At 49.8% G+C, this 26,965-nt stretch overlaps 1 protein-coding gene and 1 long non-coding RNA gene across 5 annotated transcripts; one reads left to right on the top strand and one right to left on the bottom strand.

The window, feature by feature from the left end:
• Positions 1 to 3,763: 3,763 nt before the first annotated feature.
• LOC103877406 lies at positions 3,764 to 13,473 on the bottom strand. Its single transcript, XR_637077.4, has 3 exons — positions 13,065 to 13,473; positions 4,302 to 4,448; positions 3,764 to 4,051 (listed from the first exon to the last, which is right to left on the bottom strand). It is a non-coding gene; the product is annotated as an uncharacterized LOC103877406 (long non-coding RNA).
• An 822-nt stretch (positions 13,474 to 14,295) lies between these two features.
• On the top strand, positions 14,296 to 25,848 carry C12H11orf24 (chromosome 12 C11orf24 homolog). 4 transcript variants are annotated; one of them, XM_021925467.2, is made up of 5 exons: positions 14,311 to 14,435; positions 15,352 to 17,239; positions 18,046 to 18,243; positions 23,461 to 23,635; positions 24,406 to 25,848. In XM_021925467.2, the coding sequence occupies exons 4-5, from the start codon at positions 23,560 to 23,562 to the stop codon at positions 25,542 to 25,544; spliced, it is 1,215 nt and encodes a 404-aa protein (XP_021781159.2). In that variant the 5' UTR covers positions 14,311 to 14,435; positions 15,352 to 17,239; positions 18,046 to 18,243; positions 23,461 to 23,559; the 3' UTR covers positions 25,545 to 25,848. The 4 variants fall into 4 exon arrangements, with proteins under 4 accessions (XP_003909493.2, XP_021781159.2, XP_017803679.2 ...); XM_003909444.5 differs by lacking the exon at positions 15,352 to 17,239 and having other exon boundaries at positions 14,296 to 14,435; XM_017948190.3 differs by lacking the exon at positions 14,311 to 14,435 and having other exon boundaries at positions 14,563 to 15,458.
• The last annotated feature ends 1,117 nt before the right edge of the window (positions 25,849 to 26,965 follow it).

Below are 26,965 nucleotides of genomic sequence, written 5' to 3'. Positions count from 1 at the left end.
AGGCACACACCACCATGCCTGGCTACTTTTTGTATTTTTAGTAGAGATGGGGTTTTACCATGTTGGCCAGGCTGGTCTCAAACTCCTGACCTCAGGTGATCTGCCTGCCTCAGCCTCCCAGAGTGCTGGGATTACAGGCGTGAGCCACCGTGCCTGGCCTCCTATGCCATTTTAACATGCCCCTGTCTTTTCTTTTTCTTTCCTACTTTCTGTGACCATAAGAAGCTCCAATATACATTTTTGCTGCCCTAGACAGCCTCAATCAGTTCTCAGAAAAGCCCTGGTTCTTTTTATGGGATACGTAGAAAACTAGTTCTGTATGGCCGGGTGCGGTGGCTCATGCCTTTGGGAGGCCGAGGCGGGCAGATCACAAGGTCCGGAGATTGAGACCATCCTGGCTAACATGATGAAACTCCATCTCTACTAAAAATACAAAAAATTAGCCAGGCACGGTGGCAGGTGCCTGTAGTCCCAGCTACTCAAGAGGCTGAGGCAGAATGGTGAACCCGGGAGGCAGACCTTGTAGTGAGTCAAGATCCGCCACCACTGCACTCCAGCCTGGGTGACAGAGCGAGACTCCGTCTCAAAAAAAAAAAAAAGAAAAAGAAAAAAAGAAAACCAGCTCTGTATGCTAGGTCTTTTTTTTTTTTTAAGACAGGGTCTCTTTCTGTTGCCCCGGCTGGAGTGTAGTAGCACGATCACAGCTCACTGTAGCCTCAACCTTCTGGGCTCAAGCAATCCTCCTGCCTCAATCTCCCAAGTAGCTGGGACTACAGGCATGCACCACCATATGTGGCAATTTTAAAAAATTGTTTGTAGAGATGGAGTCTCCCTGTGTTGCCTGGTCTGGAACTCCCGGCCTCAAGTGATCCTCCTGCCTTGGCCTCCCAAAGTGCTGAGATTACAGGCATGAGCCACTGTACCTGGCCTGGCCAAGGTAAGTCTTTTTTTAAAAGAAGTTGTTTTATAGTTTTTATCTCGAGTTTTCCAGCTATTTAGTCATATTGATTACAACAAAGGATGATTTTACTACCTCCTTTCCAATGTTTCCACATATTTTTTCATTTTATCTAACTGCATTTTAAAATAAACTTTTAATTTTAGAATGGTTTCATACTTACAGAAAATGTGCAAAGATAGTACAGAGAGTTCCTGTGTACTCCACACCTTGGTTTCCTTATTATTATCTTATGGATAATAAGATAGATAAGGTCTCGCTCTGTCGCCCAGGCTGCAGTGCAGTGACACGATCAAGGCTCACTGCAGCCTCTGTCTCCAAGGCTGAAGTGATCCTCCTGCCTCAGCCTTCTGAGTAGCTGGGAGTACAGGCACATGCCACCATGCTTGGCTACTTTTTTTTCAGTAGAGATGGGGGTCTCACTATGTTGCAGGGCCGGTCGCAACCTCCTGGGTTCAAGAGATCCTCCCACCTAAGCCCCTGAGTAGCTGGGATTCAGGCGCATGCCACCATGCCAGCTAATTTTTTATTTTTATTTTTTGTATGGACAGGACATACAGTGTTGGAAACGGATTGCTTGCAGAGGTAGAAGGATTGCTTGAGCCCAGGAGTTTGATCACACTGTGAACCATGATCGCACCCCTGCATTCCAATCTGGGCAACAGAGTGAGACCTTGGCTCAAAAAAAAAAAAAAAAAAAAAGAGAGAGAGAGATTCAAAGATAGGCAAAGGAGTGGGAAAGCTTTATAGTGGGCAAAAGGAAGGCTCCAAGTCTACCCTATTGGCAAGGGGTGGAAGGTGGGCTAACTAGAGATAGGGGGGTACTATGTGGTTGACTATGGGTGCATCTTTGGCTTTTCCTGGTTGGTCTTAAGTTGGAAGCAGGGACAAAAATTAGGGAAGCTGTTAGTTATTAATCAAGTTCTGGCAGTAGTGGGCTGGTTATGATAGAAGTTATTGTTTTGGCCGGGTGCAGTGGCTCATGCCTGTAATCCTAGCGCTTTGGGAGGCCAACGTGGGTGGATCAGGGAGGAGGGAGGATTTGGGAGGTCAGGAGTTAGCCTGGCTAACATGGTGAAACCCCATCTCTACTAAAAATACAAACATTAGCTGGGCATGGTGGTGCACGCCTATAATCCCAGCTACTTGGGAGGCTGAGGCAGGAGGATCCCTTGAACCCAGGGGGACAGAGGTTGCAGTGAGCTGAGATTCACACCACTTCACTCCAGCCTGGGCAAAATTGCGAAACTCCATCTCAAAAAAAAAAAAAAAAAAAAAAAAAAAGAAGTTATTGTTTAGCTTCCTCGATTGTTACTGGATGTAGTAATCTGGCTTCCTGCAAGTCTAACTTTCAGCAGACTGGCTGCATGGGCTATGTACTGTAGATAAGGCATAAGTAAAGCAAAAATTGACAGAACATCAAGGATAAATAGAAAATCCGTAACCAAGCAGAAGATTTGAACACTTCACTTTCAGTAACTGATAAAACAAGTAGACAAAAAAAAAATCAGTAAGGATGTAGAAGATTTGAACAACATAATTAACAAACTTGACTTGATTTACACATCTAGAACCCTGCAGAACACACACTTTTTTCAGGCATACTCAGAACATTTATATAAAGTGACCATATGTTGGTCCATAAAGCAGTTTCAACAAATTTCACAGGAGTAAAATAACGCAGACCGTGTTTTCTGATCATAAGTACAGTTAACCTAGAAATTGAAAACAAAAAGCTAGAAAAGCCCCATATATCTGGAAATTTTAATATACACTTTGAAATAACAAATGGATCAGAGATGAATTCAGTTAGGAATTTAGAAATATTTTGAACTGAAAAATAATGAGAATACTCTACCCCAAAACTGTGGGGTGCAGCTGAACAGTTTGTAGAGGAAAAGTATACTCTTACGTGCATACCTTAAGGAGTGGGGGAGGATTGAAAGTTAATGGGAGGCCAACGTGGGTGGATCACTTGAGGTTAGGAGTTCAAGACCAGCCTGGCCAACAAGGTGAAACCCCATATCTACTAAAAATACAAAAAATTATCCAGGCGTGGTGGTGCACACCTGTAATCCCAGCTACTGGGGAAACTGAGGCGAGAGAATCACTGGAACCCAGGAGGCAGAGGTTGCAATGAGCCGCAATCATGCCACTGCACCCCAGCCTGGGAGGCAGAGCGAGACTCCATCTCAAAAAAATTTTTAAAAAGTGAATGGAATGGGATAAACGTCCATCTCAAGAAGTCAGAAAAGAATGACAAATAAACCAAAAAAATCAAAAGAAGAAAATAATAAGGTTAAAACTATAAAGACAGCGGCTGGGTGCAGTGGCTCAGGCCTGTAATCCCAGCATTTTGGGAAGCAGAGGTGGGCAGATCACTTGAGCCCAGGAGTTCAAGACCAGCCTAAGTAACATAGAAAGACCTCATCTTTGCTGAAAATAAAAATTAAAAATCAGCCAGGCATGGTGGTACTGAGGTGTGAGGATCACTTGAGCCTAGGAGGTTGAGGCTGTAGTAAGCCTAGTAAGCCATTATTGTGCCACTGCACTTCAGCCTGGGTGACGGAGTGGGACCCTGTCTCTAAAAAAATAAAATAAGGCTGGGCACAGTGGCTCACACCTGTAATCCCAGCACTTTGGGAGGCCAAGGCTGAGGTCAGCAGTTTGAGACCAGCCTGGCCAATATGACGAAACCTCATCTCTACTAAAAATACAAAATATTAGCTAGGCGTGGTGGCGTCTCAAAAAAAAAAAAAAAAAAAAAAAAAAAAAAAAGGGTGGGGGGAGCAAAAAAAAAAAAAAAAAAAAAAAAAAAAAAAGGAAGATTCCAGTAGAGAGAGGTGGGATGTCCCGGAGAGGCAGTAGCTAATCAGTGGGAAAAAGTTCCCCAGGAGATTGTGGGGGACAGAACCCGCATCGCAGGTGAGGAGATATTTCACTGGTGAGAACACCTCTTCCAATGCTACTTACTGAAGGGAGGAGAAAAGGATGGGCGTGTGTTTCTTCAGGCCTGGTGCAGGCAGGGAGGGAGTTAAGGGAGTTCCCATGACAGGGCTGCTGTTTTCTCGTTGAAGAAAGAGGCAAGACCTGCTGAAAGAGAATGCGGTGGGTTTGAAAATGGTGGAGGGGCTGGGTGTGAGCGCTCTGCCAGGTGAGCGTGGGGTTTCTGGCAGCGCAGAAGGCCTGGTTGTGGGAAAAAGCCACGGGTCTCCTTCAGCACCCACCCAGGGGCAGGCATGAAGGTGGGCAGCGGGATTCATCCAGCGGGGTGGGGCTGCCAAGGGGCATGTGGGAAGGACAAGGACGTGGAAGACACTCTATTGGCAAGAGAGTGACTTACTTGTTGGGTGTGGCTGCAACCCAGGAGCAGGTGCGGTGGGAGTCTGGAGACGGGATAGCTGGAAGATCGCTCAGGAGTGGGAGCCAGGTGGATTCCCTCTAAGATGGAGCCTGTCCCCAGGACTGATGACAGGGTCCCGAGCATGGCCTTGGAGCAGGAGAAACCACAAGGGTCAGCAGGACTAGGATGAAGGAAGTCACAGGGTGCACATGAAGGCTGGAGCACCCCACTGACAACCTCAGGCGTGGAGGGAAGACAGTGGTCCGACGCAGTCAGTTAGATGGGGAAGCTGGTAGAAGGCAGTGCCCAGGAGTGGTCTCTTTTTTTTTTGAGACGGAGTTTCACTCTTGCTGCCCAGGCTAGAGTGCAATGGCACGATCTTGGCTCACTGCAACCTCTACCCAGGTTCAAGAGATTCTCCTGCCTCAGCCTCCTGAGTAGCTGAGATTACAGGCGTGTGCCACCATGCCCGACTAATTTTTGTATTTTTCGTAAAGAAGGGGTTTCACCATGTTGGTCAGGCTGGTCTTGAACTCCTGACCTCCGGTGATCCACCCACCTCGGCCTCTCAAAGTTCTGGGATTATAGGTGTGAGCCACCACGCCCGGCCGGGAGTGGTCTCTTGAAGGCAGAGTCTCCTTGAAACTCAGGAAGAGAAATACTTCTGTGTGTATTTTTCTTTTTTTTTTTTCTTTTTTTTTTTTTTGAGATGGAGTCTCGCTCACCACCCAGCCAAGCCCAGGCTGGAGTGCAGTGGCGGATCTCAGCTCACTTTGCAAGCTCCGCCTCCCGAGTTCACACCATTCTCCTGCCTCAGCCTCCCGAGTAGCTGGGACTGGCGCCCACCCACTCGCCCGGCTAGTTTTTGTATTTTTTTAGTAGAGAGGCGGGGTTTCACCGTGTTTGTAGGATACTCAATCTCTGACCTCGTGATCCGCCGTCTCGGCCTCCCAAAGTGCTGGGAATTACAGGCCCGAGCCACCGTGCCCGGCCTGTGTGTATTTTTCAAGGCATGAAAAGACTTTCCCTAGCACTTCACACACACACACACACAGTGTTGCCATCCTGGAAACACTGGGTGGAAATTCAACACCAGCTCTTGGGAAAGACGGACATCTCCAAAACATAAACATTGACCCACGGAGACAAAATTGTGAAAGAGAGGCCGAGTAGCGTTAAACCAAACCTGTAATCCCAGCACTTTGGGAGGCGAGATGGAAGGATCAGAGGTCAGGAGATCGAGACCATCACAAGCTAACACAGTGAAACCCTCTACTAAGAAATACAAAAAATAACCCGAGGCCAGTGCTTGGCCTGTAGTCCCAGCTACTCGGGAGGCTGAGGCGGAGAATGGCGTGAACCCGGGGCCAGGCTTGCAGTGAGCTGGGATCAGAGCCCTGCACTCCAGCCTGAAGTGACAGAGACTCGTCTCAAAAAAAAAAAAAAAAAAAATTGTGAAAGAGATTGGGGTGGGAGGGGTGATCAATGACATCATAAGTGCTACTGGGAAACTTAAGTGACATCATAAATCTAAAGGGGAGGAAGTGTGCAGCATTTCCCACGGGGTCCTGGTTAGGATTCACTATGACGCGCCTTGGGACGGTTTCACTCGAGTGCTGGAGTTACGTTTAGTGTTTAGAATTGGTCGAATGTGCCCAGGCATGCTGGAACACAGATGACAAGATAGGGTTTGTGGTTGCCATGAAGATCTCAAAAGACAGGAAGCAGCCCTTTATTTCCCAAATACACTATTGTTCAAATCGGTGACACTTGTTTATTTACTACTCTACACAGAAAGTTGATCAACATAATTCTGGAAAAACCATTCAGGTTCTGCAACACTCTACAGGTTTGTTTCTTTTTCTTCTCTAGGCAAAGCAGTATCAAATCATATACCTTCTTCTCAAAGAACAATTTTCCCACTTATTTGCAGTCCTTTTGAGTGGACTGACCTGAACCTCTGGCAATCATTTAATAAGGAATGGATAGGAAGGTTTATACCTCAGCGATTGCATTCTATATACTCCTTTAATGTGTATTGGGATTAAGTTGGGGTTTTTGTTGTTGTTGCTAAAGAGCATTTCTCCTAAAAAAGTTTTCTATTTTAAAACACTCTTTTTCGGCCGGGCGCAGGGGCTCATGCCTCTAGTCCTAGCACTTTGGGAGGCTGAGGTAGGAGAATTGCTTGAATCCGGGAGGTGGAGGTTGCCCAGCTGCTCAGGAGGCTGAGGCAGGAGAATTGCTTGAATCCGGGAGGTGGAGGTCACAGTGAGCCGAGATCGTGCCACTGGACTCCAGCCTGGGCAACAGAGTGAGACTCTGTTATGAAGTGACTCTCTTTATTTCTTTTCTTTTCTTTTTTTCTTTTTTTGAGACAGAGTCTTCCTCTGTTGCCAGGCTGGAGTGCAGTGGCGCGATCTCAGCTCACTGTAATTGCCACCTCCTGGGTTCAAGAGATTCTCCTGCCTCAGCCTCACAAGTGGCAGGGACTACAGGTGCACGCCACCATGCCCAGCTAATTTTTGTCATTTTTAGAGAGACAGGGTTTCACTACATTGGCCAGGATGGTCTTGATCGCCTGACTTCATGATGCCCCTACCTTGACCTCCCAAAGTGCTGGGATTACAGGCGTGAGCCACCATGCCTGGCCAACCTTCTTTATTTCTAATATTGCTTTCTAAAGAATCAACTTTGACCAGGCCCAGTGGCTCACACCCATAATCCCAGCACTTTGGGAGGCCAAGGCGAGTGGATCAGCTGAGGTCAGGAGTTCAAGACCAGCCAGGCCAACATGGCAAAACCCCGTCTCTACTAAAAATATAGAAAATTACCTGGGCATGGTTGGGCGCGGTGGCTCACACCTGTAATCCCAGCACTTTGGGAGGCCAAGGTGGGCAGATCACGAGGTGAGGAGACCGAGACCATCCTGGCTAACACAGTGAAACCCTGTCTCTACTAAAAATACAAAAAATTAGCCGGGCGTGGTGGTGGGTGCCTGTAGTCCTAGCTACTTCGGAGGCTGAGGCAGGAGAATGGTGTGAACCCGGGAGGCAGAGCTTGCAGTGAGCCAAGATCATACCACTGCACTCCAGCCTGGGTGAGAATGAGACTCTGTCTCAAAAAAAAAAAAAAAAAATTTACCTGGGCGTGGTGGCAGGTGCCTGGGCATGGTGGCAGGTGCCTGTAATCCCAGCTACTTGGGAGGCTGAGGCAGGAGAATTGCTTGAACCTGGGAGGCAGAGGTTGCAGTAAGCCAAGATCGTACCCCTGCATTCCAGCCTGGGCCACAAGAGCAAAATTTCATCTCAAAAAAAAAAATCAACTTTATTGGGGGTATAATTAACATAGAATAAAATGCACCTATTTTAAGTGTTCAATTCCACATGTGCATGCACACACATGTTAACTACCATCATAACCCATAATCTATTTTTCCTTTTTTTTTTTTTTTTTTTTTTTTTTGAGACGGAGTCTCGCTCTGTTGCCCAGGCTGGAGTGCAGTGGCCGGATCTCAGCTCACTGCAAGCTCCGCCTCCCGGGTTCACGCCATTCTCCTGCCTCAGCCTCCCGAGTAGCTGGGACTACAGGCGCTTGCCACCTCGCCCGGCTAGTTTTTTGTATTTTTTTAGTAGAGACGGGGTTTCACCGTGTTAGCCAGGATGGTCTCGATCTCCTGACCTCGTGATCCGCCCGTCTCGGCCTCCCAAAGTGCTGGGATTACAGGCTTGAGCCACCGCGCCCGGCCCTCCATTTTTGACTTTTACCTTTTTTCTTTTTTTGAGACGGAGTCTTGCTTTGTCCCCCAGGCTGGAGTGCAGTGTGGAAAACCCACACATTGGGCTGGGCACAGTGGCCTACACCTGTAATCCTAGCACTTTGGGAGGTCGAGGGAGGACTGCTTAAGGCCAGGAGTTCGAGACTAGCCTGGGCAATGTAGTGAGACCTCTGTCTCTACCAAAAATTTAAAAAAAAACATTAGCTGGGGATAGTGCACACCCATAGTCCCAGCTACTTGGGAGGCTGAGGTGGGAGGATAGTGTGTGCCTTGGACATCAAGGCTGCACTAAGCCATAATTGTGCCACCACAGTCCAGCCTGAGTGACGAGAGAAAGATCCTGTCTTGAAAAAAAAAAAGAAAACCTACACATGGATATCAGAAGTGTTCTGAGTAGAACAAGCTTTTCCTTTATCAGTTTTGGCAATTACGAATACAGCTGCTATAAACGCTTCCTACAGATATTCGTGTGGACGTATGTTTTCATTTCCCTAAATACCTGAGTGGGACTGCTGGGTCATATATATACGTATGTTTAACTGCCAAACTGTTTTCCAAAGTGGTTGTACCATTTTCCATTCCCACTAGCAACTCCATGGGAGTTCAGGTTGCTCTGAGTCTTCACAGATACTTGGCATTTTCATTTTGGGCCTGGAAGTGGGGTTGAAGGGAACCCCCGGGACGCTGGTGCCACTGTTACTGAGTGTTCATTCCACAGGGAGGTTTGGTTTGTGAAAATTCATCAAGCTGTAAACGTATATATGCACTTTTCTGTACATATACTAATCCTCAATAAAAACTCCTTAAGCCATATAAAATACATGTGAACTAAATTAAGTAACAATTTATTGAAATTAACATGCTTTAAAAAAATCGAAATAAAAAAACTCAGAGTAAGTCCGTAGCAGCCTGGTTTCATAATCCTGAAGATTTTTCCCTGGCCATCCACGGTGAATACCTAAAAACCAAATCAGTACTTCTGAACATTATAAGAGGCATGTCAGGAGGCTCAGTCCAATAACGCATATTTAATTTCACTCCTGTCCCCATCAATGATTCACTTTTATTCTCAAAATTCTCATAATTGTAATATTCTTAGTTTTGTGTTCAGAACATAAAAATAAACCTTCTATTTTCAAATAATGACAATAAAGGGTGGAGCATGAAGGGGAGTGTTGGCTTCCTCCCGAGTGGGAACTCCCTTTAATGACAGAGAACAGCTCCTTCCAGAGGGAGTTTCCGGTGACAAGGGAAGGGCTTCTGCCTGGTGTGACAAAGGTGGCACCATGGAGGGTTCGGAATGGTTTGGGACTCAGGGACTTCAAGTCGTTCCAAACTCTAGAGAATCCTCTTCCAAACACCAGAGTCCTGCTCTTTTGTAATCAGTAATAGTAACAACGGGTCCAGGTGCGGTGGCTCACGCCTGTAATCCCAGCACTTTGGGAGGCCAAAGTAGGCAGACCATCTGAAGTCAGGAGTTTGAGACCAGCTTGGCTAACATGGCGAGACCCTGTCTCTACTAAAAATACAAAAATTAGCCGGGTGTGGTAGTGCACACCTGTAATCTCAGCTACTAGGGAGGCTGAGGAAAGAGAATTACTTGAACCCAGGGGGTGGAGGTTGCAGTGAGCCAAGATCGCGCCACTGCACACCAGTCTGGGTGACAGGACAAGACTCCATCTAAAAAACAAAACACACAAAAAACAGTGGCTAATATTTACTCAGTCCTCTCTGTGTCATGCCCCATTATAAGCAATTTAGACACACTTATATATCATTGAATTCCCATAAGCATCTGATGAGGCAGGACCTATTACTCCTCTATTTCAGCATACAGTTCTCGTGAGTCATAGATTTCACATTTGCAAATTCACTTAGTAGGTAAAATTTATGTGGAACCCCACTGCCGCACCCCCCTGCCTCCGGCAAACACACACACACAAATCAATACTTGCAGCGCTTCTGAGGTCATGAGCCTGTACAAGCCATGTGCCTGGAGTGGGGAAAATCCGAGTCGCCATGTGCTGGAGTCCCTGGCTAAGACCCAGCAAGGACGCTCTCTCTGCCCTCATTTCTGCTCACCTGTAAACAAGGGTTCATTTCTTGGTCTGTTTAGTGCCACATTTTTGTAATTTTTTGCTTTTTTTTGGTGGTGGTTTTGCATTTTTAAATGGCCCACACACATAGGGTTGAAGTATTATCTAGTGTTCCTCAGTGCAAAAGGTCTGTTTTAGGGAGAAAATACATGTTAGAGGTACTTCATTCAGGCATGAGTTATATGCTGTTGTCTGTGGGTTTGATACCAGTGGGCTGGGGAGGTGCCCAAACGCAGGGGGGACTTTAACCCCAGGCTCTTGACCTCATTACGAAAAGGAATTCAAAGATGAGTCAGAAAATAGTGAAAGTACAGAGACTTATTACAAGGTGAAAAGTACATACTCAAGAAAGAGGAATGCGGGCCTACTCAAGAGAGAGTCGAGCAATGGTTTGGGGTTTCTATCTTTATGGGTTTCTTTAACAAAGAGGTGGAATATTCATGAAAATTTCTGGGAAAAGGTGGAGATTTCTTGGAGCGGTGGTGTCACCCATTTTTGTGCCAAATCTGTGTTCCTGAAACTGTCATGGTGCTGGTGGTTGTGTGTTTAGTATATATTAATGAGCCCACAATGAGGTCCTAAGGGAAGCCTAGGTCAAGCCCAGTGCCATGTTGGGTCCAGTCAGTCTTAGCCAGCTTGGTTCACATCTTGGGTTTTCAGGGTCTTAGCAGATGATAGTCTCTAGTCATGTAAAACTACTGCCTGGAATTTAATTCTCCTGTGACCACCCTGTATTATTCTCGTCCCATTTTCAGTGTTAATTAATGAGTCAATAACAGATATTAAATAAGGCTTCTTTTTGTTTGTTTCTGTTTTGTTTTGAGATGGAGTCTTACTCTGTTGCCCAGGCTGCAGTACAATGGCACGATCTTGGCTCTCTGTAGCCTCCATCTCCGGGGTTCAAGTGATTCTCCTGCCTCAGCCTCCCCAGTATCTGGGACTGTAGGCACGTGCCACCACGTCCAGCTAATTTTTGTATTTTTAGTGGAGATGGGGTTCCACCATGTTGGCCAGGCTGGTCTCGAACTCCTGACCTCAGGTGATCCACCCGCCTCAGCCTCCCAAAGTGCTGGGATTATAGGCATAAACTACTGTGTCCGGCCTAAATAAGACATCTTTAAATAGAAACACACACACAAAAACAAAGTAATGTGTATCGATCTGTTGATAAAAATGTGATCAAGAGGCTCACAGGAACCTAACCCTGTATCTTCCCTAGGAGCTGTGGTTTCCAAGGAGCAGTATTTGCCAAATCCATGTACTGGGTGCCTTTATTCAACATAACTGCTGCCAATACCAGAATTGACTATGACGACGAAACTGAGGCACAGAGCCTAAGCCTCTTGTTTGTTGTCATTCAGCAAAAAAATGAAGGAGCCAGGATCTGAAGCCAGGCAGTGTCATTCCAGAGCCCTAACTTTCAAATGTCGTATCTAGCAAGGTCTTACATTCAAATAACATTGTAAATTCAACAACAAAGAGGACCAAGCTCCGAATTTATTCAGCTATTTCTGCACAGAAAGCTCCTGAAATGATCAGTGCCCGGAGACAAAAGGTACAGGATGTAAGTGTAACGTTCTCTATGTTATCCACAGCCCTCAGAAGCAGCTGCTCTGCCTGGCTTTACCCGCCCTAACACTCCACAGAACAGTTATGCAGTTCCCAGAGCTGTGCCTTCAATGGACACTAGGTTTCAGGTGACCCCAAAGATGCTATCAGAGAATATGACTTTCCCATAGGAGAGAATGGGTTTCCTGGTATGTTGGACCATCTCAGCCAGATATTTCTGTTGTCAGAAACCCATCAGTAACACTCTAGACTGGAGATCAGCAGATATATTCTGTAAAGGGCCAGGCAGTAAATATTTTAGGACTTGTGGGCCATATAGTCTCTACAACTAGTCGACTGTGTCCTTTTATCAAAAAAGCAGCCACCTATGCAGCCATTAGGTATTAGACAAAACCTAATGAAGAGGCATGACTCTGTTCCAATAGAACTTTATTTAAGAAAGCAGATGGGCCAGGTGCGGTGGCTCACATTTGTAATCCCAGCACTTTGGGAGGCCAAGGCGGGCAGATCACGAGGTCAGGAGATCAAGACCATCCTGGCCAACACGGTGAAACCCCGTCTCTACTAAAAAGTACAAAAAATTAGCCCGGAGTGGTGGCAGGTGCCTGTAGTCCCAGCTACTCGGGAGGCTGAGGCAGGAGAATGACGTGAACCCGGGAGGCGGAGCTTGCAGTGAGCCGAGATTGCACCACTACACTCCAGCCTGGGTGACAGAGCAAGATTCTTGTCTCAAAAAAAAAAACCACAGCAGATGGAGGGCCAGCTGCCCAGCTGCTCTAGAGAAAAGGAGGAGCTGTGTCTTATCTTTGTAATTTCAGCCCCAGCAGCAAAAATTGTCCCTATGTTGCCAAAGAGGAAATGAAAACACAGAGAGTCAGTCTTTTTTTTTTTTTTAGAAGGAGTCTCGCTCTGTCGCCCAGGCTGGAGTGCAGTGGTGCGATCTCGGGCTCACTGCAGCCACCCCCTCCCAGGTTCAGGCAATTCTCCTGTCTCAGCCTCCCGAGTAGCTGGGACTACAGGCCCACACCACCACGCCTGGCTAATTTTTATATTTTTAGTAGAGACGGGTTTCACCGTATTGGTCAGCCTGGTCTCAAACTCCTGACTTCAGGTGATCCACCCGCCTTGACCTCCCAAAATGCTGGGATTACAGGCGAGCATAGAACTAAAATCTGGCTGCCGATTGAATATTTTGTTTCGGAGTGAGCCTCAATACTGTACTTCATGTTAGATCTGAACTAGTTAGAAAAATTAAAGCAAATACATAGCAAAAGGATCTGATCTTCACATGATCCAACCGGCCTTGGGTCTCAGCAAACTCACGTCTGTGCAGGTTAAGTTCCACACATGGACTGTGACTGAACTGTGGACGGTGGTGGTGACATCAAATCGCATTTCAGGTGCTCCCAGAGCTCGGAGTGGATGGTTGATCCTGTCTTTGCACAATCTCAGCTTTCTGTGTCTGTTAGCTTCCTAGTCCAAGACCCCAAGGCGGGTTATAAAACTGGAAATAAAGTCTTGGTTTGCTCCTGTGAAATCATCCTTCGCAGACAGGTTTTGGTTTGGACCGGAGGAATGCCTGAGGGTCTTACATACACTGGAATTCAGTCACAGAACTACTAACTTGCAAAGTCTATTTCTTTTTCCTTCCTTCCTTCCTTCCTTCGTGAGCTGAAACCTCCACTTCCTTCCGGATTCAAGCAATTATCCTGCCTCAGCCTCCCGAGTAGCTGGGGCTATAGGCGTACGCCGCCACGCCCGGCTAATTTTTTGTATTTTAGTAGACACAGGGTTTCATCATGTTGCCCAGGCTAGTCTCGAACTTCTGAGCTCAGGTAATCCGCCCGTCTCGGCCTCCCAAAGTGCTAGGATTACAGGCAAGAGCCACCAAGCCCGGCCTGCAAAGCCTATTTCTAACCAAAGTCAGGTCCCACACACTTGCCTCTACACTGCGTTTTGCTCCTTTTTATCCCAGGTTTTACAATTACAGAGCACTTGATGAGCCTGTTTCCACGTCTGTAAAATGGGGCGAAGTTCTTCACTGTGCTACTGCACAGTTAAGCCACTGGCCCTGTAGGCAAAGTGCTTAGAACGGGCGTGGCACGCTGCGGGTGCACAGAAACGCTCGCTGCCACCCCCACTCTAACTACAGGGCACCCTAGCGCCCCGCCAGGGGCTGAAGAAACGTGGGAGTAAGCGGAGGAACGCCAAGGGCGTGTGCCTGTGAAAGCTCTCACGAGGCGTTTCGAGGTCGCCTCTTCAGGCTGGGCCGCCGCCAAGGTGCTTCTGAGCTCACCCAGCCCAACCCGGGCACCCTGGGACCCCAAGACGGCAGCAGGCACAGCTGGGCAGCCGAGCCCCGGGAACACCCACTTCCGCCACAGACCTGCTCAAAATAGCTCCTTCTGGCAGCGCGCGAGACATGTCCCGAGCCGGCCCCAGGGAGGCGGGGCCTGAGAGCAGACAACCCCCCTACTTCCGGCTCGCCTCTGGTCGCCACAGGCCCCGTCGCAGCCGTCCCCCGCCCCGACCACGCCCTCCATGACGTCATTTCCGGCGTTTGGGCGGGGCCCAAGCAGGGCGCGCTGCCCGGAGCTGCCTAGGTTGCGCTGCCGGCCACGTCCCCGCGCCGGGCCGCGGGCTCCTTCCTACTGTCCTAGGGCCGCCGGGCCGCCGCGGGCCTGCTGCGCCCGGGTAAGGGGCTCGCACTGCCGTCCGGGGAGCTGCTGTCAGGGCTCCCTGACCGGCTTGGGACTGAGAGACAGAGGTGGGGGGGCAGGAGGAGGGTTGGATGGTGGCACAAGGGGCAGGGGGAGAGTGAGGGGCTGAGAGAGGCAGGAGGAACGCGACAGGAGGAGCCGCGGATGGGGCACGCACAGAGTGCAAGACGCTGAGCAGTGCGGGTACGGAAGGAGTCAACTGGGAGCCGAGCATGGCTGGGGGCCCAAGAGGCAGGAGGAGAAGGAGGAGGGCTGAAGGGGGTCCCAGACTGGAGAAGAGGCCCGCTTGTCCCATTTTGGGAGCAGAATGGGGACACTCTCGTAGCGGGGGTGAATTTGCCCTGGGGTCTTTCCCTGGCAAGCCCAGGACGGGACTGAACCCCAAGAAGTGTTGCTTTTAGAGTTGAGTGACCCAGACCTATCTCCCAGACGCTCTCTCTACCTGGGTGGAGGTTGTGCATTCCCCCAACTTCCCTCCCCTGCCCATCTGTCTCCCTGCCTGCTTCCCCCGTACGAGTCACTTAGTAGCCCCCGTGTGACTGCTTAGCATGTTGACTTAATCGTTAGGCTGATAGGAGGAATCGGCCTCCACACGCATGGTTTGCCACCAGAAATAACCATCGTGCTTAGAAATCTGACTTAAACAACTTGCAGTTATCCCTCGCCCCAGGAAAATCTCTAACAGTTCAATAAAGTCAGCAAGGAAAAGATTTAAAGTACAAATTTTTCCATTTATACAGTGGATCTGCCTAATGGACAAAGGAACGTCAGAGATACCCACGTTCTTAGCAAAAACTAGGTCCTAGCATTTAGCTGTGATACGAAAACTTCCAGGAACCTGGAAGCAAGCAACGTATTTAATGTAATATAATAAATATCCAATGTTCCAGGTTTCCGTCTGCCACAGAGTCACATCCTTTGGACTACAGGACAATGTCTATATACACAAAGCCATAAGTCTGTGTTCCTTGGGCTTCTGCAAGCAAAGTTCAGCCAGGTGACGTGTCAGGATTAGGTACCTGCAGTTTGCCCTGTATTTGTTTTTGCAGTTCCTACTCCTTGGTATCTGTAACTTGCCTAACTTGGTGTGGGGACTTGGCCGTGTTGCTGCTGAGTGAGTCTTAATAGCCTGATAGAATGTAAGGGTAACAGCTGTAGTCCTTTACCAAGCTTCAGGATTACTTGTGTTGGGTCTTTGGAACATATCTATGCCAGAAAAAAAGAATTAAGTTATTTCCTTTTTTTTTTTTAAAAGAGATGGGGTCTCACTATGTTGTCCAGGCTGAACTCAAACTTCTGGGCTTACAATCCTCCCACCTCAGCCTCCTGAGTGTCTGGGATTACAGGCATGCAGCACCATGCCTGGAGTCCAGTTTTGTGTAACTTGCATGAAGTGCCCTACATGTAACAAGCCAAGGTTGAGAACACAAGAATTCAGACAAGATGCATTGGGAGGCCCATCTCAAGGTCACGCACCAGAAAAGGTTAGCGAGGTTGACGCCCAGGGGCACAGTCTGGGGGTGCCTTTCTCATGGAGTGTCACCTGGCCCAAGGGGTATCCTGTTGCACCCTTCCTTGTAGATCCTATGGGGAGCTGACCCCTGAACAAGGGAACTCCCAGTGGCAGCCTAACCTTCCGTCTTTCTGTCCGTCCTGGTCTCCAACTTAATACAAACTTAATTCTCTCTTGCTCATTCCCCTCCTGCCCCTGGGGTCTCTTTTTTCCCATCTATTATGGTCTAAGACCCTGATCTACCCAGTCTCCCTGTACCAGATAATAATGAGAATAACTGGGTGGGGTCCCGAGACCCACACCCTAATTTTGGCTTGAAGCCCTTGCAGGGGAAACAGTTATTTTAAATGTTGTTAATGGCTTGTCCATCATGAGTCAACTTATAAAGATGACCGCAGGTCCCTGCATGGGATCTTGACATTTAGAATATTCTGTTGGAAAGTAGAGGCAGGACCACAGCAGAGGGATGAAGTCATAGGACAACAAAGGCCTGTTCTTGACTACACAGTGGCCAATTCCTGTTTCTGTGGAAGTGACCACCAGCCCCACCGGCTGGGAGGGAATAAGTGGTGATGGTATCCAGCAGAAGTTTCCTGAGAAACCCGTGGAGTGTCCTGAGATAGCCTTGTGGACATGCTCCGTGTGTGTGCTATCACCTTTGTGTGTGCGATTTTGCATGTGTGTGCGATTTTGCATGTATGTGTGTGCATATGTGAGTGCACATGTGTGGTGGCACGTGTACATGTGCAGATGGACACGCGTGCAGCTGTGCACACACAAGCGTGTATGACTAAGTGCATGTGTGTGTGGCTGTGTGTGCACACGTGAGCATCTGTATTGGGAGCAGGCCCACGGTGGTCCTTGATATCACCACCTACTGATAACCTGCCCGTGATAAGAGGTGATGAGCTGTTTCTGTAATCTCCTGAGTTCGCATTAAATATTCATCAATGAGAAAAACATTTGTGCCGGTTAACGTCTTTGCATTATGGCTGTACTCCTGGATTCCTCTAAAGTTTTGGTTAGCTCCAAGGAAAATGTCCCTCCTGGTACGTAGATCATGTAGTCTCTCTGAATTATGGAAATCAGTGTGTGAAACTGTATCAGGTGGGTAACTCTGTGCCTTTCTGCTTAGCAGCTTGAAGGACTTGAAGAAAATATGCTGGTTTCTTTCCTTGGAGGTTTTCAGAAATGTTTTCCAAAAGTGATACATGCTTGTTAAAAAAAAAAAAAGAAAGAAATGAAGTAGAGAATGAAAATCACAGGTGAATCCATTCTCCAGGGATAATCATTAACATTCTAGTGCAAATCTTTCCAGACCCTTGAATAAGTGTCTTTTTTAACAAAAATAGCATCATGGTCCACACGCTGCTGTGTAACCTGCCTTGTTCGTTTATTGATGCATGTTATATATCTTCGCATGTCAATAAGTAGAGAGTTGTGTATTTTTAACAGTTGCCATAGTATTTTATGTATGAATGGGGCCATACTTGACAGAACTATTCCACTTTTTTACTCTTTCTAAATAATGTTGTGAGAAATATCTTTGTAGATCATCTTTGGATATCTGTCTGAGTGCTTCCTTAGAAGAAACTGCAGTAGAAGTTGCTGCATCGGGAGTTTTTTTTTTTTTTGAGACGGAGTTTTGCTCTTATTGCCCAGGCTAGAAGGCAGTGGTGCAATCTCGGCTCACTGCAACCTCTGCCTTCTGGTTTCAAGTGATTCTCCTGCCTCAGCCTCCCAAGTCGCTGGGATTACAGGTGCCCGCCACCACGCCCAGCTAATTTTTTTGTATTTTTAGTGGAGATGGGGTTTCACCATGTTGATCAGGCTGGTCTGAAACTGCTGACCTCGTGATCCACCTGCCTCGGCCTCCCAAAGTGCTGGGATTGCAGGCGTGAGCCACCGCGCCCGGCCCGCATCGGAGGTTTTGAATTGAAAGCTTTGATCCATGTTGTCGTCCCAGTGGAATGAATGATCTGTTGAATGCTGCTCTTTCTGTGCCTCCCTCCTCACTGGAATTTTCCCTCATGCTTTTCCTAAGGAATGTGGACTTTCTTTCAAACTCTAGATGCATCTGTTACCAGAGTGGAGAGTCTGCCTTCGTCTCACATGTGCCACAAAGGATGGCATGGCCCGGGAGTGCCCCACCACGTGGCTTTCACCCCCTGCAAAGCCAGACCTCACCCAGCGACACAGTGCCAAGCCCGCAGCTCTCCAAGGAGGAAGATGGCCCAGGCTGGGAGCATGCCCTTAGCAGCGGCCTCTGGTGAGTGTCCTGGCCCTGCAGGCTGGGCCTGCCTGTTGGGTGATGGGACAGTGAGCCCAGAGGGAGCTTTGCAGGGTCACCAGAGGGTCAAGGGAAAAGGAAGACAGCCAAGCCTTATAGTAACCAAGGAAGGCCCAGTCTGTGGCCTTTAACTGTCACAAGCCCTGCCTTTTTTTTTTTTTTTTTTTTTTGAGACAAGGTTTTGGTTCTGTGTTCCAGGCTGGAGAGCAGTGGTTGGTTCTGTGTTCCAGGCTGGAGAGCAGTGGTGCAATCTTGGCGTACTGTAACCTCTGCCTCCCAGGTTCAAGCCATCCTCCCACCTTAGACTCTGGAGTAGCTGGGACTACAGATGCACACCACCATGCCTGGCCACTGTCTGTATTTTTTGTAGAGATGGGGTTTCACCATGTTGCCCAGGCGGTCTCTAACTCATGAGCTCAGTCCACCCACCTGCCTCGGCCTCTCAGGGTGCTGGGATTACATGCATGAGTCATTGCTCCTGACAGGGAGGCCTTGTCTTCTGAGTGGGCTGGGGTGGTGGCCCATGGACAGGATGGGGATCACGCGATCCCCTGCAACCCTCTTCGGCTTTGTGATAGAAATGCAAGTTACCTCAAGAGGTTCTCCCTGACCTTGGTGATGCTGTGGGCACTCACAGAAGCCTCCTCTGTTCTGCAGGGAGGCTGTGTCTCACTGATTCAGGGTGCTGGAGGGCGCCTTTTAGCAGAAGATGATGAGAGGCTGTCCCCTCCCAGGAAGGAGAAGGTCCTTGTCTGTTCCAAGGCAAGGAACTGGACGAGGAGGAGGAGGTTCATTCAGTACATTGAGTCTGATCTTCCCTGCTGTAGCTGGAGCACAGTCCCTGAAGCTGGCTGAAGTGCCAAGGCAGGGGCTAGCAAACTGTGGCCGAATCCCACCTGCTGCCTGTTTGTATAAAGTTTTATTGGGACACAACCGTGCCCACCATTCACATCTATTCCAGGGCTGCCTCTGTACCGGAACGGCAGAATTGAGTAGCTAAGACACAGACCGAATGGCCCACAGAGTCCCAAATATTTGCCGTCCTGTCTTCTATAGGGAAAGTGTGCTGAGCCCTGCCCTAGAGGTTTGTAGTGAGGGGGCAGCAGAAGACCTGGGGCTGGGGTACATTCAGGAGCCGAGACCCTCTTCACCTATAAGAAGCCCCTGCCACATCATCTTGCCTTTAATTCACCCAGAGGACTTCAAATCCTGGGCTCAGGCCTGGGGAACATCTGGAGCCCGGGGTGGTAGCATTTTAAAGGCATTTGGTACATGCTACTGACCCGAGAGAGCCGTTTAAATACTCATATTTATCAAAAGCCCAGCTGCACTGCCTTGGCCCATGGAGGATTGTGAGTTCTTTGTGCCCGAAACCTTCCAGTTTCAGTTCTGCCCAGCGTGATACTGGTTAGTTTCTTCTCTCCCCATCCCCCGCTGCCGCACTTTTTTTCTGTCAGAACAAAGAATGCTTTTTGCACTCTAGATCTGTGGTTTGTAAGGCCAAGTAATTTTTCTAAACCCCTAACACATCAGGAGCCCTTACAGACCATTTTGGAGAGAAAGCACCATTTGAAGCTAGGGAAAAGTGAGTGACTCTCGGAAGGAGACCGGAATTCTCATGGAATACACCAGCCTTCTAGAAGGGTGTGTGCTCTAAGGGCTTTTTCCAGCCCCGGGGCAACTTGACAGCCGTCCATGTGGATTACAGGAGGCAGAAAGCCACCCAGGGGCTTCTTGTTGCACAGTGGCTGCTTTTGCATAGCTGGAAGTGCTTCTTGGGTGGGCTGCTGGCTAAGCCAGGTACCCTGCTGGGTCCTTGTCCGCGTGATCCCACGTCACTCCCACGCAGCTCACCGAGGCTCAGAGGTCCTGTGGCTGCACATATCACTTGGTTAGTGAGCTTGGGAGCTGGGATTGGAACGCAGGCAGTGCTGTTGGCCTGTGTGTGTCCTGCTGGTCTCCCAGTCCCCTTGCATGGTCTGTTGCCCCTATTGCAGTAGCTTCCTCAAGGGAACGACAGTGAATGCTGAAAGAGCTAAAAGGCTGCTCCTGCCAGTCATGCAGTCAGTGGCGCCTTCATCCCTCAGTGACCAATGGGCAGCTCACCCAGCACCCCAAAGCCCCAGTCCGCATACAGCTATGCAGCTGGGGCCCCACTTTGCTATGGGCTGCTAAGTGCTGGTTTTCTTGTGATTGTTTTCATTATTTTATCTAACAAAACAAATCAACCAAACCAAGTAACTTTTTTATAATACGTTAAGGGCCGGGCACAGTAGCTCATGCCTGTAATCCCAACACTTTGGAGGCCAAGGCAGGAAGATTGCTTCAGCTGAGGAGCTGGAGACTACCCTGGGCAACATAGAAAGAACCCTATCTCCACACACACACAAAAAAATAGCCAGGTGTGGTGGTGTGCACCTGTGACTCCAGCTGAGGTAGCACGATCATTTGAGCTTGGGAGGTCAAAACTGTAGTGAGGTACGATTGTGCCACTGCACTCCAGCCTGGGCAGCAGAGCAAGACCTATCTCAAAAAAATAAAAATGTGCTAAAGCTTCCACATCACTTCTGTGGAGCATTAGAATGAAGGAGAGGGCTTTGCTTTACAGCGACTTGGCCCGGCTGCGGGGACCACTGCAGTCTCTGAAGTGGGGAAGTCACTCATTCACTCACACCTTCATTCATTGAGACAGCCTCTGTGTTAGGTGCCTGGATTGCTGCCCCTCACTGGCTGCCCCTGCCTCCCCTCTTGCTAAAAGCACCTTCCTGATCTTGTCTAAGGCCCTGCAGGGACTCCCATTCCCCTACTGTGAAATCTAAACTGCCACATGGCTCCTGGGGCCTCCTCGCGCTCTCCAGACTAATCCCCATCTAACCACACTCTCCCTTGCCTCTGACCCTGCTGTTGTCATCTGCTGCTCCCTTTCCACCTGCCTGCCCACCCCCACCCAGCTTTCAGAATGCAGCCCAGGCGTCGCTTTCCCAGGAAACCTTCCTTGGCATGCCAACCACACCACCACTGGCTGAACTGTGTCCTCTGGAGCCCAGTCATCCTTGGGGCTTCTGCCCAGAGGAACAGCCTCCCTCACTCTTCAAGGCCTGCCCACATGCTGTCTCCTCCCTGCTTCCCAGCACTGAGTCACACCCTGCACAATGCTAAAAGCCAGCTCAATGACCTTTTTCAGGTTCCCATGGACTGTAGGTCCCTGAAGAGGTTTTGTGTTTTTCACCTTTTTGTCTTAAGTGTACTGCCTGGCACATGAGTAAGCACTCAGTAAATATTGAATGAAAGGATAGGTGGGTAGATGGGTGGATGGATGGGTAGATGGGTGGATGGATGAGTGGGTGGGTGGATGGGTGGTGGATGGGTGGACGGACGGGTGGGTGGATAGGTGGATGGATGGGTGAGTGGATGGGTGGATGGATGGATGGTGGGTTGGTAGATGGACAGATGAGTAGGTGGATGGAAAGTGGATGGATGGATGGATGGATGGATGGACAGGAATGGATGGATGGTGGTGGATGGATGGATGGATGGATAAATGAACTTGTGGATGGACCATGAGATGGATAGAATAGTGGTGGATGGACGGACGGAGTGGATGGATGGACGGACTCTCATGACAGATGAGCAAATGGACGGAACAGGTGGATGTGCATGGACGTACGAGTGCGGATGGCTGGGTGGCTGGGTGGCTGGATGAATGGGTGGCTGGACAGTTGGGTGGTGGGTTGGTGGATGGATGGATGGATGGATGGATGGATGGACGGACGGACTTATGGATGGACAGATGAGTAGATGGATAGAATAGTGGGGGGATGGATGAGTGGGTGGGTTGGTGGATGGATGGACAGATGAGTAGATATAGTGGGTTGGTGGATGGGTGGAGGTGGATGGATGGATGGACAGACATATGAGTAGATGGATAGAATACTGGATGGGTTGGTGGATGGATGGTGGTGGTGGATGGATGGATGGATGGAAGTGGTGGATGGATGGATGGATGGTGGATGGACGGATGGATGGAAATGGATGGATAGAATGAGTGAGTGGACGGACGGACGGATGAGTGGTGGACGAATGGATGGACGGACGGGATCCCATGGATGGACAGATGAGTAGATGGATAGAACAGTGGATGGATGGATGGATGGATCAGTAGGTGGATGGATGGACAGATGAGTAGATAGGATATAGTGGGTGGGTGGATGAATGGATGGATAGACAGACATGGATGGACAGATGAATAGATAGATAAAAATGGATGGATGGATGGATGGATGGTGGATGGATGGATGGACAGACATGGATGGACAGATGAGTAGATAGATAAAATAGTGGATGGATGGATGGATGGTGGAATAGGGTGGATGGATGGATGGATGGATGGATGGATGGATGGGTGGATGGTGGATGGATGGTGGATGGATGGGTGGATGGATGGAATGGATGGACAGGATGGATAATAGTGGTGGTGGTGGATGGACAGACAGGTGGGATGGATGGATGGACTTATGGATGACAGATGAGTAGATGGATATAATAGTGGATGGATGGATGGATGAGGGGTGGATGGATGGATGAGTGGGTGGATGGATGAATGGATGAGTGGGTGGGTGGGTGGTGGATGGATGGGTGGATGGAGGATGGATGGACAGTGAGTAGATGGATAGAGTAGTGGGTGGATGGATGGGTGGGTGGGTGGGCAGGCAGGTGGATGGGTGAATGGATGGATGGATAGATGACTAAGTAGTATCTCCCATGTGAAAGGCACAGTCACCTGTCACAGGGTGCACATGGGTGCGTCAGGCTTGATTTGTACCTGCAGACCATGGGAGAAGCTGAGGAGGAAGACGACCAGTCTTGGTGAATTGAAGGCCTTCACCCTATGAACACGGCCAAGTCTTAGTCCTCTCTCCTGCTCCTTTAAACTCTGAACTCTAGGATGGGAGAATGGGAACTTTTTCAGGTTGAGATTCATAGTGAAATCGGGTCAAGAAGTGATCAGATGCAAAGCACAGGGCAGATCGTTACTACACCATGGCTGAGGTCTTTCTGGGCACCAGGCCCTGGTCTCAGCACTTGGCTCAGTCTGCACCTTGGACCCTGCCAGAGCCCTCCACAGCAGATGCTCTCAGGCAAGGCTGTGCGTTGCTGGCCAGACGCCTTCTGACCAGCGTGCTTTCTTGACCACAGATCCCTTGGCCAAGCAGGAGAGAACCATTAGCAGCCTGAGGAGCTGGCTGGCTGGGAGCCTCAGGGATCGCACAGCCTTGCTCCCAGCTCACCCGCAAGATGTGGACAGCTCTTGTGCTCATTTGGATTTTTTCCTTGTCCTTATCGGAAAGCCATGCGGCATCCAATGATCCACGTAAGTGAGAAAGCTGTGTGACTGGTGGATGGGCCCACAGAGGCCACAAAGCATGCTGAACCCAGGAAAGCAGCGTCTGCAAACCCAGGCCAATGCATCAGGAACCCCAGCCCTCCCAGGTGCCGGGCAGGGAAGGGTTGTCAGGCCAACCTTCCTTCTCCAGGGCCATGGTGGGCAAAGAGTCCCCAGCAGGACCAGGCAGCTGAGCCCTGAAAGGTTTGCTTGCTTGGCCTGCAAGATTTGATGTCATCTCTAAATTGAATCTTCACTGGGGAGTTGGTTCCTTCATACATCAGATCTTTCGCTGCGTTCCCACTCTGTGCCATTCAGAAGAATTCCTGCAGCGAATGCTTTCACAAAGCCAAGCGTTCTTTCGTGATGTGAATATCTGTGCAGTTTATCTGCTTTGTAAACCTGGGTGTGTGTTCAGTGGGCTTTTAATGGTGAATCACACCTGTTGTGTGAGACTTTTACTCTGATGTTTTGGGAACTGGATCAAATAGTGAAAGTCTGAAGGCTTCAGTGGGCAGGGGTGTTCATAGAGGGCAAAGGAGTTTTAAAATCAGATTGACAAGGGCTTTTTCAATGAGCTGCATGGCAACAGTGGGAAGAGAGATGGGAAGGAAGCATGTTTGCACATCACCTCCCCTGACTCTGGCGGGGCTGAGGAGGGGGCCCCACAGGGCTGGGTGGAGGCCAATCCCTGAGCAATCTCCCTGAGCAGGATTGAACATGATTGTCTCTCTTTCTCTCCTTTTTCTGACTTTAAGGCAACTTTGTCCCTAACAAAATGTGGAATGGATTAGTCAAGAGGAATGCATCTGTGGAAACAGTTGATAATAAAACGTCTGAGGATATAACCATGGCAGCAACTTCTCCTGTCACGTTGACCAAAGGGACTTCGGCGGCCCACCTCAACTCTACGGAAGTCACAACAGAGGACACAAGCAGGACAGACGTGAGTGAACCAGCAACTTCAGGAGGTGCAGCTGATGGTGCGGCCTCCAATGCTCCCACGACTGCAGCCTCCAGTACGACTGCAGCCTCCAGCGCTCCCACGACTGCGGCCTCCAGTGCTCCTACGACACTCGCACCCGCCACGCCTACATCCACAGGGTGGACCCCATCCACTACCGCCACTGGGCATCCATCTCTCAGCACAGCCCTCGCACAAATGCCAAATAGCAGCACGGTGCCAAGAACAGCAACCCCGGCCACGTTGGCCACACATGCTCAGACTGTGGCGACCACAACAAACACGAGCAGCCCCATGAGCACTCGGCGAAGTCCTTCCAAGCACATGCCTGGTGACACCACGGCAAGCCCTGCAGCCCCTACGCGTCCCCAAGCACAAGGTCCCATTAGTCAGGTGTCAGTGGACCAGCCTGTGGTTAACACAACCCCAGAGCCCACCCCCACCCTCACAGTGGTGACCACCACCAAGGCACAAGCCCAGGAGCCAACTGCCAGCCCAGTGCCAGTGCCTCACACCAGCCCAATCCCTGAGGTGGAGGCCACGTCCCCCACGACACAGCGAAGCCCCACGCCATACACCCAGAGGGCCGCTGGGCCAGGCACACCCCAGGCACCGGAGCAGGTAGCGACTGAGGTCACGCCAGGTACTGATTCCACTGGGCCAACACCCAGGAGCTCAGGGGGCCCTAAGATGCTAGCCACGGACTCGTGCCAGCCCAGCACCCAAGGCCAGTACCTGGTGGTCACCACCGCGCCCCTCACCCAGGCCGTGGTGGACAAAACTATCCTCCTGGTGGTGCTGTTACTCGGGGTGACCCTTTTCATCACAGTCTTGGTTTTGTTTGCCCTGCAGGCCTATGAGAGCTATAAGAAGAAGGACTACACCCAGGTGGACTACTTAATCAATGGGATGTATGCGGACTCAGAAATGTGAGGGGTGGGGCCCGGCGGGAGGCCGAGCCCCTTCCTTGTCCTTTCCTTTTGCCTTTGAGACCAAACCAAGTGCTTCCAAATTCCTTTGGTGCAATTTAGGATATATGCCAGATGCTTAAACACATTTAATTGCTGTCAGATTAATTCCATGATCACTAAAGAGTTGCTGCTTTTTTCATATTTATTTTTGTAAACGATGCTGTGCCCAGGAGCAGCTGGGGGTTCCACCTCAGGGTGGGGCGGGCAGGGCCCTGTGCCCCCAGGTGTCGGAGCCTGACCTGAATTAAAGTACTGACTGCTCCACAGTCGTGTGGGTGCATCCTGCTCCTCGGGGCGCCTGCCTTTCTGCCATGCGCGTAGCAGGGTTTGGTTTTGTGAATGTGCAACATCGCTCCACACCTTGAAGGTTGACTGTCGTTACCACTGTCTCGGGCTTCTCCCTGGTACCCACGCCCGCCCTGGTGCTTGCTGGGAGGCTCCTGGGCCCCAGAAGAGGCCACAGCCAGCATCTTGAATCCTTTTTCTGACCTATTCAGTGAGCCTCCTGGAGCCAGCTTTAGGGGTGAAGGAGCTAAATTCAGCACATCACCCCCATGGTGTCGTCAGCTCGGCCTGAACCAGCGCAGAACAGAATCTGATCCCACCCTGCTCATGAGGTGGGGTCATTATTGCTAGTTCTGAATAGCCCAGGTCCCTTGCCCCAGGACCCCAGGGCCAGACCTGGGATTCGACCCTAGAACCTGCTCCTTGTCAGACCAATTCCTCCAGATTCCAGCTCCCATCCTGAACAGCCAGCCAGCACTTGCTCTGGGCTTGTTATATTCCTGCCCTGTCCCTGTGCTGTGTGAGTGTGACCTGCTGTGTGTGTGTAACCCGCTGTGTGTGACCCGCTGCGTGAGTGTACCCATTGCGTGTGTGTAACCCGCTGTGTGTGACCTGCGTGAGTGTAACCGTTGCGTGTGTGTGACCTGCCGCACATGTGTGATCACTGCATTGCCTCAGCCCCAGGAGATCATCACAATCTCCATTTTGAAGATGGGGCCACTGAGGCACAGCAGAGTCACCCCCAGAGGCCCAGAGTCAGGATTGAGCCCTGGTCCTAGAGTCCCAGCTCTTTGTCTAACTAGGTTCCTCTACCACCTGCCCAGCCTGAGCTTGGCCTTTGGTCCTTCATCTGCCCACCTGCCCAAGGCAGCAAGAGCTGATGGGCCACACATAGCCACGGCATCTTGTAAGGCCATGTTCTCAGGCCAGATCTGCAGCTGCTGAGACCTGGAGCAAGCTATGGAATGTTCTGGAGCTCGGCTTCTTCCTCTGGGAAATGGGGAGAGACAGAGCAGCATCTGCTCTAAACATGGCAGCATGGGGCCCCACCCAAAAAGGGCTGTGGAGTTGGCTGTGGCTTCTCAACCACCTGGCGCT

This window comes from Papio anubis, chromosome 12 (assembly GCF_008728515.1).
Source record: "Papio anubis isolate 15944 chromosome 12, Panubis1.0, whole genome shotgun sequence".
NCBI classification, from domain to species: Eukaryota; Metazoa; Chordata; class Mammalia; order Primates; family Cercopithecidae; genus Papio; species Papio anubis.
Note: the sequence above shows the minus strand (reverse complement) of the source record. Positions and strands in the feature narration are given on the sequence as shown.